Source organism: Littorina saxatilis, linkage group LG11, assembly GCF_037325665.1.
Source record: "Littorina saxatilis isolate snail1 linkage group LG11, US_GU_Lsax_2.0, whole genome shotgun sequence".
Classification (NCBI taxonomy): Eukaryota; Metazoa; Mollusca; class Gastropoda; order Littorinimorpha; family Littorinidae; genus Littorina; species Littorina saxatilis.
The window spans coordinates 34952274-34961522 of record NC_090255.1 but is presented as its reverse complement, the minus strand read 5'-3'; the positions used below and the strand labels follow the sequence as shown (position 1 = coordinate 34961522).

The window sequence follows — 9249 nt, the reverse complement described above, 5'->3', positions numbered from 1 at the left end:
GACTTTATTCAATTTTTTTTATCATGTCATAAACAATAAAATTAATGGCATTTAGGATTTCTCATTCAAGCATAGTGCTTATTCTAAGCAATCCTAGTGAAAACGTTACATAACTTTTCAAGACTTGATTTGTGGAAACTGTTGGATGTCGTTGAAGAAGGGGGTTCACTGTTACAGTACTACAGAGAGCGACAGTGTGTGTGTGTGTGTGTGTGTGTGTGTGTGTGTGTGTGTGTGTGTGTGTGTGTGTGTGTGTGTGTGTGTGTGTGTGTGTGTGTGTGTGTGTGTGTGTGTGTGTGTGTGTGTGTGTGTGTGTGTGTGTGTGTCAAACACTTTACGTCTATGCCAGGAATAAGTTGTTTCTGAAAGCATTAACTCTGTGTGTGTGTGTGTGTGTGTGTGTGTGTGTGTGTGTGTGTGTGTTGTCAACATTTCTTTTCTCAAGTAGTTAATTTTCTTCAACTTGCACGGGCCGATGAATACATATCTGCGTGAGAAGCAGTCACCAAATTAGTCACTGAACGATTCAGATTGACAGCCGTTATAAGGGCTGGTCTAGTCAACTATTGTGTTCAGAGCTACAGAATGGCTGAGATTTTAAAAGTGAACTGTGGGGTCAATTTGCTTTTTAAGGAGTACCTATTCTCTAAAGACCGGAACCAGTTTTGCAGATGCACCACAAGAACGTGCCCTGCAAGACTCCAAACCAATTCAACTGACCCACAGCAAAATCAGACCTGTGCACATACATACATACACACACTAACAAATGTAAATCGTCATCACGGCAGGGTGGGATGCGGCAGGTTCGGGTGCGGCAGGATGGGATGCGGCAGGTTGGGGTGCGGCAGGATGGGATGCGGCAGGATGGGGTGCGGCAGGTTGGGGTGCGGCAGGTTGGGGTGCGGCAGGTTGGGATGCGGCAGGATGGGATGCAGCAGGATGGGATGCGGCAGGTTGGGGTGCGGCAGGATGGGATGCGGCAGGTTGGGGTGCGGCAGGTTGGGGTGCGGCAGGTTGGGGTGCGGCAGGTTGGGGTGCGGCAGGATGGGATGCGACAGGATGGGATGCGGCAGGTTGGGATGCGGCAGGATGGGATGCGGCAGGATGGGATGCGGCAGGTTGGGATGCGGCAGGTTGGGGTGCGGCAGGATGGGATGCGGCAGGATGGGATGCGGCAGGTTGGGGTGCGGCAGGATGGGATGCGGCAAGATGGGATGCGGCAGGTTGGGGTGCGGCAGGATGGGATGCGGCAGGATGGGATGCGGCAGGTTGGGGTGCGGCAGGATGGGATGCGGCAGGTTGGGGTGCGGCAGGTGGGGGTGCGGCAGGTTGGGGTGCGGCAGGTTGGGGTGCGGCAGGATGGGATGCGGCAGGATGGGATGCGGCAGGTTGGGGTGCGGCAGGTTGGGATGCGGCAGGTTGGGGTGCGGCAGGATGGGATGCGGCAGGATGGGATGCGGCAGGTTGGGGTGCGGCAGGATGGGATGCGGCAGGTTGGGGTGCGGCAGGATGGGATGCGGCAGGTTGGGGTGCGGCAGGATGGGATGCGGCAGGTTGGGATGCGGCAGGATGGGATGCGGCAGGTTGGGGTGCGGCAGGATGGGATGCGGCAGGATGGGATGCGGCAGGTTGGGGTGCGGCAGGATGGGATGCGGCAGGTTGGGGTGCGGCAGGATGGGATGCGGCAGGATGGGATGCGGCAGGTTGGGGTGCGGCAGGATGGGATGCGGCAGGTTGGGGTGCGGCAGGATGGGATGCAGCAGGTTGGGGTGCGGCAGGATGGGATGCGGCAGGTTGGGGTGCGGCAGGATGGGATGCGGCAGGTTGGGGTGCGGTAGGATGGGATGCGGCAGGATGGGATGCGGCAGGATGGGGTGCGGCAGGTTGGGGTGCGGCAGGTTGGGATGCGGCAGGTTGGGGTGCAGCAGGTTGGGTGCGGCAGGGTGGGATGCGGCAGGATGGGATGCGGCAGGTTGGGAAGCCGCCGTCCGGGTTGAGGTCATACTTTGTGGAGCAAAATGGACAGCTGATGGCGATCTTAACGTATTGTTTCTGCAAAGACCAGCCCGGAATAGGTCCCTTACCAGGGAGATGATCAACATCTTTTCACGAGCGCAGGAAATAAGCCTGGAAAAAAAAACTGTTGACTGCTTTGATGTATTGATATTTTTGTCAACTTCCTTTTCCATACGAGGAAGGAAGCGCGGAGTTATCCAAAGCTGGGAAAATCCGTTTGAGTTTTTGTTTATGACCCTTATATTTTCACGTTTGAAGAAAAACATTTTGTGTGTGTGCAAGGGCGGAGCAGTTAAGCCAGAGGGCTCCCGGGGTAGACCCCTTGTGGGGTACATGGGGCAAGGCCCCGTTGGGGGGTCTGGGGGGCGAAGCCCCCCTGAAGCTGAAGAGTTTTAGCTATTTTATGAACAATGTATGGCTTATCCTTGATTTTAAACATGATCAACTGGTGTCAGCAGCCACTCATTATTTCTTTTCAAGTTAGCATTACATTTTTTTTTTGGACAGCCGGGGGGGGGGGGGATGTTCCGGAACCCCTATACCCCCCCCCTATCCGCCCCTGGTGTGTGTGTGTGTGTGTGTGTGTGTGTGTGTGTGTGTGTGTGTGTGTGTGCTCTAACTCGCATAGCGTGCCGGAAAGTTACTGATCATGAGGTTTTTTTTATGACCCTTATATTTTCAGGTTTGAAGAAGAACATTCTGTGTGTGTGTGTGTGTGTGTGTGTGTGTGTGTGTGTGTGTGTGTGTGTACGTGTGTGTGTGTGTGTGTGTGTGTGTGTGTGTGTCAAGGGCGGATCTGGGGGGGTTACACGGGTTACGTAACCCCCCCCCCACCCCCCCAAAAAAGAGGTAATTTATTGGCTCAGGATGCACCAGATAGCTCTATTTTGCTTCTTTGGATAAAAAAAATTTCCGGGGGGGACCCCCCTAGAGGCTTAGGCGCCTTCGGCGCCGTCAACTTGTATCTTCGCAGTCATTTTGTAACCCCCCCCCCCCCCCCTCCAAAGTGAATTGATCCGCCCTTGTGTGTGCTCTAACTCGTATAGCGTACCGGAAAGTTACTGATCATGATAACCGTATTTTTTTATTTTTTAATGATGACGTCAAAAGATAAAGTCCGTGATGTCACAATATCTTTGCAGCTTTTTTGTGAGTGAAAATTAGCGATATTTAACAGGCCACCCGGACCATCTTTCGCAGCACTTGTAAAACAATCACAGAGCCACTCTTACCGCGCGCATCGCTTCACAAATGTGTTCTCTGCTTATGATTTATGACGGACGCGACAGCTAGAAAAGAAAGAGGAGAATTTTTTTTTTAGTCTCCCCCAAGCGGCAACAGTAGAGACATTAAAATCGCACCTTACTCTTCTACGACAACGCGTGAAAGAGGACAGGAAAATAGGTTACGCCCGCGTTTCTCTGACTCCGAAGATGAAAGCTTAGTATAGTTCCTGCGAGTCGCAAGGTCGTATTACAGAATACAGAATCTTTGATACAGAATCTCTAACGCGTGTACGCGGCGGAGCCTTTCCTTTGCGCTTTCTTGAAAAGTTATCCTACTACCGTCTCTGGTCTTAGTTTAGCCCCGCTAGTGTCAAGTTCCCCGTCCCTTCGCTCAAGGGCGCGCGACAAATGTATACCATACGTCCCGCTTTGCAGGAGAAAGAAGGGAGTCGCGCCGTTCTGTAGTGGGGGGGATTTGAGTTACAGTTATAACACACACAGACTTGGCTGGTACGAGGCAGTCGCACTTACAGTAGCGATGGGGTAATTTGTAAGACCATCTGATCTTTCTGAATGTCAACAAAGCGACCAGGTGCGAAGATCAGAGGGCAACAACAACACCAACAAGCGGAGTAGGCTAGCCGTCATCATGCAGCAGACGGGTGATTGTGACGGCATAGATCTGGAATGGATGCAACACTCGAGTGACGAAGAGAGCGAGGATGACCATGACCTTGACAGAGATGGGTGAGTTTGGATAGTTACACTTTACTCTTCGCTTAATCGAAAGTTCCATCTTGTTGTCTCATGAATACTCTGTGTGAAATTCTCTCAGTGTAAAATATATATAGGCCCTATACTCTCATGAATATATTCTGTGTAAAATGATCTCATGAATACTCTGTGTTGTATACTATTTAATTATGGGTGAGCGCTAGTTGAGGATGGACTAATACAATACGTCTTTTCTGACATTGATGAAGGAAAGTACACGCTCGTGACTAAAATTGATGTGCCAACGCATAAGAAGAGGTCATGTTAGTATTTTGGTCAAATTTGGTTTTTAACATTAACTTTTAGAGCGCAGGATGCTTATTAGCACACAATAACAAAAAAACCCACAGATTGGTTTAAACAAAACTTTATTCAATTTTTATCATGACAAGAAAAAATGCATGGCTTTTGAGATTACTAACTCAAGCATATAATGCAACACGGATTCATTCTATCTTTCTAATGACTTTAAAAGCTTCAAGCTTCCGAAAGCACAAATTAAGCACCGAAAGTTTCTTGGAAACGGGACTTGAACGAAACTGTAGACAGGGATGCAGTCTCCGGATGACATTATTTTGTTTTTGATTTTGTTGTCAAACTTCAAGAATAAGTAGTTTAAGACCTTTTAAAACGAATTGAATGTAAATGTGAACAATATTTGTTGAAAAATGATATTGCAAAAAAAAAGAAAAAAAAAAAAAAACAATAGAAACATTTTAGACATTTTTTTCTAAAACAAAAAAGAAGTTTCGACGCTTCCCTTCAAACTTCAAGAATAAGTACATTTGGACTTCAGATGACGAAATGTATGCATATATGTATGCATCTATGTATCTCAACAGGTTTGGGGGAATGACCTCCCGGTCAAAATCAGCTAGCCTAGAATGACCCCCCGGTCAAAACTGACTAGGCCAGTCAGTTTTGACCCCCCCCCTTCAAACTTCAAGAATAAGTACTTTAAGACCTTTTAAAACGAATTAAATGTAAATGTGGACAATATTTGTTGGAAAATGATATTGAAAAAATAATAATAATTTGATAAAAAAACATCTTATTTTCTAAAAAAAAAAAAAAGAATAAAAGAGAGACGATGTCTGTCACAGACTTTGACGTTTTGACGTTTCTCTTCCAACTTTAAGAATAAGTACATTAGGACTTCACACGACGAAATATATGCATATATGTATGCATCTATGTATCTCAACAGGTTTGGGGGGATGTGTCATTCTGGGCTAGCCCTGAATGACCTCCCGGTCAAAATCAGCTAGCCCAGTCAGTTTTGACACCCCCCCTTCAAACTTCAAGAATGAGTACTTTAAGACCTTTTAAAACGATTTGAATGTAAATGTGGACAATATTTGTTGCAAAATGATATTGCAAAAAAAAACACAAAAAAAGAAATCGAAAAAAAACTTTAACTTATTATTCTAAAGTCCTAATGTACTTATTCTTGAAGTTTGAAGGGAAGCGTCGAAACTTTTTACAATATCATTTTGCAACAAATATAGTCCACATTTACATTCAATTCGTTTTAAAAGGTCTTAAAGTACTCATTCTTAAAGTTTGATGGGGGGTTCAAAACTGACTGGCCTAATTAGTTTTGACCGGGGGGTCATTCTGGGCTAGCTGATTTTGACCGGGAGGTCATTCTGGGCTAGTCAGTTATCCCCCCCAAACCTGTTGAGATACATAGATGCATTCATATATGCATTCATTTCGTCATGTGAAGTCCTAATGTACTTATTCTTGATGTTTGAAGGGAAGCGTCGAAACTTTTTTTTTTTTCGATTTCTTTATTTAATTTTTTTTGTTTTTTTTGTTGCAATATCATGTTGCAACACATAATGTCCACATTTACATTCACGTTTTAAAAGGTCTTAAAGTACTCATTCTTGAAGTTTGAAGAGTTTTGACCGGGGGGTCATTCTGGGCTAGCCGATTTTGACCGGGAGATCATTCTGGGCTAGCCCAGAATGACACATCCCCCCAAACCTGTTGAAATACATAGATGCATACATATATGCTATGTCAAAGCAGCACCGCCCTAGGCTAGCTGATTTTGACCGGGAGGTCATTCTGGGCTAGCCCAGAATGACACATCCCTCCAAACCTGTTGAGATACATATATATATATATGCATACATATATGCATACATATCGTCATCTGAAGTCCTAATGCATGTACTTATTCTTGTCGGGTGGGCGTTAAGCAAACAAACAAACAAACAAAATACATATATGCATACATTTCGTCATCTCAAGTCCTAATGTACTTATTCTTGAAGTTGGAAGGAAAACGTCAAAACTTTTTTTTTTTTAGTTTTTTAGAAAATAAAGTGTTTTTTTCGAGAAAAAAAAAATTTCAATATCGTTTTTCCCCAAATATTGTCCACATGTACATTTAATTCGTTTTAAAAGGTCTTAAGTACTCATTTTTGAAGTTTGAACGGGGGGTCAAAACTGACTGGCCTTATGTGACTTGGAATAATAGGCCGTGAAAAGTAGGATATGCGCCGAAATGGCTGCGATCTGCTGGCCGATGTGAATGCGTGATGTATTGTGTAAAAAAAATTCCATCTCACACGGCATAAATATAAATTGCATAAAAATAAAAATAAAAGCAATAAATAATCCCTGCGCTTAGAACTGTACCCACGGAAATACGCACGATATAAGCCTCATATTGATTTATTGATTGATTGATTGACCGGTGGGTTCATTCTAGGCAAGCTGATTTTGACCGGGAGGTCATTCTGGGCTAGCCCAGAATGACACATCCCACCGAACCTGTTGAGATCCATAGATGCATACATATATGCATACATTTCGTCATGTGAGGTCCAAATGTACTTATTCTTGATGTTTAAAGGGAAGCAACGAAACTTTTTTTTTGGGTTGGAAAAAAAGTTAAAGGTTTTTTTCGATTTTTTTTATTTTTATTTTTATATTTAGTCAAGTTTTGACTAAATATTTTAACATCGAGGGGGAATCGAAACGAGGGTATGGTGTATGTGTGTCTGTCTGTGCGTGTGTGTGTGTGTGTGTGTGTGTGTGTGTAGAGCGATTCAGACTAAACTACTGGACCGATCTTTATGAAATTTGACATGAGAGTTCCTGGGTATGAAATCCCCGAACGTTTTTTTCATTTTTTTGATAAATGTCTTTGATGACGTCATATCCGGCTTTTCGTGAAAGTTGAGGCGGCACTGTCACGCCCTCATTTTTCAACCAAATTGGTTGAAATTTTGGTCAAGTAATCTTCGACGAAGCCCGGGGTTCGGTATTGCATTTCAGCTTGGTGGCTTAAAAATTAATTAATGACTTTGGTCATTAAAAATCTGAAAATTGTAAAAAAAAATAAAAATTTATAAAACGATCCGAATTTACGTTTATCTTATTCTCCATCATTTGCTGATTCCAAAAACATATAAATATGTTCTATTCGGATTAAAAACAAGCTCTGAAAATTAAATATATAAAAATTATTATCAAATTTTTTTTTTCGAAATCGTTTTAAAAACACTTTCATCTTATTCCTTGTCGGTTCCTGATTCCAAAAACATATAGATATGATATGTTTGGATTAAAAACACGCTCACAAAGTTAAAACGAAGAGAGGTACAGAAAAGCGTGCTATCCTTCTCAGCGCAACGAATATCCCGCTCTTCTTGTCAATTCCACGGGCACTGCCTTTGCCACGGGCGGTGGAGTGACGATGCTACGAGTATACGGTCTTGCTGCGTTGCGTTGCGTTCAGTTTCATTCTGTGAGTTCGACAGCTACTTGACTAAATATTGTATTTTCGCCTTACGCGACTTGTTTTGTTTTTGTTTGCAATATCATTTTCCACCAAATATTGTCCACATTTACATTTAATTCGTTTTAAAAGTCTTAAAGTACTCATTCTTGAAGTTTGAAAGGGGGGGGGGGTCAAAACTGACTGGCCTAGTCAGGTTTGACCGGGGGGTCATTCTGGGCTAGCTGATTTTTACCGGGAGGTCATATGGGCTAGCCCAGAATGACACATCCCTCTTAGCCTGTTGAGATACATAGATGCATACATATATGCATACATTTCGTCATGTGAAGTCCTAATGTACTTATTCTTGATGTTTGAAGGGAAGCGTCGAAACTTTTTTTTATTTTTTTAGAAAAAAAGTTAGTTTATTTTCGATTTTATTTTTTTTTCCAATATCATTTTCCAACAAATATTGTCCACATTTACATTTAATTCGTTTTAAAAGGTCTTAAAGTACTTATTCTTGAAGTTTGAAGGGGGGGGGGGGGGGTCAAAACTGACTGGCCTAGCTAGTTTTGACCGGGGGGTCATTCTGGGCTAGCTGATTTTGACCCCCCCCCAAACTTGTGGAGATGCATAGATGCATTCATTTATGCGTACATTTCGTTTTAAAAGGTCCTAGTGTACTTATTCTTGAAGTTTCAAAGGGAGTTTCGAAACTTTTTAGTTTTTTTGTAATTATTATTTTTTATTTTTTGTATTTTTTATAGATCATTTTTCCAACAAATATTGTGCACATATACATATATTTCGTTTTAAAAGGTCCTAACGTACTTATTTTTAAAGTTTGAAGGGGGGGGGGGTCAAAACTGACTAGGGGGGGTCAAAATTGGCTAGCCCAGAATGACCTCCCGGTCAAAATCAGCTAGCCCAGAATGACCTCCCGGTCAAAACTGACCATGTGTCAAAATGGCCTGTTACACCGGAGAGAAAAAAACGTGAAAACAAACGCACGTGTTTTAAAGGTGTAGACAACCGCTCTTTCTATCAATCGCAGCAGATCTGAAAAGTAAGCTTGGATTCTTACGCGTCTTTCTTCAACCAAGTCAACAGTGGTTCTGTTTTAAACAGGGCTCGTACAATGTCGTTATTTCAGTATTTGACACAGAACATATATATATGTTCAGTGGTTTTTGAGCCCAGCAACGAACCAACAACAAACGCACGTGCATTATCGAGTGATCAATAACCTCGCTTTCGCTCTGGAAGTCGCAACAGATCAGAAACAGATTTATTCTAATCTGTCTCCAAACTTGCAAACACACACACACACACACACACACACACACACACACACACACACACACACGCACACACACACACACACACACACACACACACACACACACACACACACACATACACGCGTACGCACGTACCCTTACACATACGTACACACACTCATACACAAACACTTATACATACACACAC

General features: G+C 43.6%; 1 protein-coding gene across 1 annotated transcript; it reads left to right on the top strand.

Annotated features, from left to right (window-relative positions):
• Positions 1–797: 797 nt before the first annotated feature.
• Positions 798–3996, top strand: LOC138979542 (spermidine/spermine N(1)-acetyltransferase-like protein 1). Its single transcript, XM_070352255.1, has 3 exons — positions 798–1271; positions 1842–1975; positions 3831–3996. Exons 1-3 carry the CDS (start codon positions 798–800, stop codon positions 3994–3996), a joined length of 774 nt encoding a protein of 257 aa, XP_070208356.1.
• The last annotated feature ends 5253 nt before the right edge of the window (positions 3997–9249 follow it).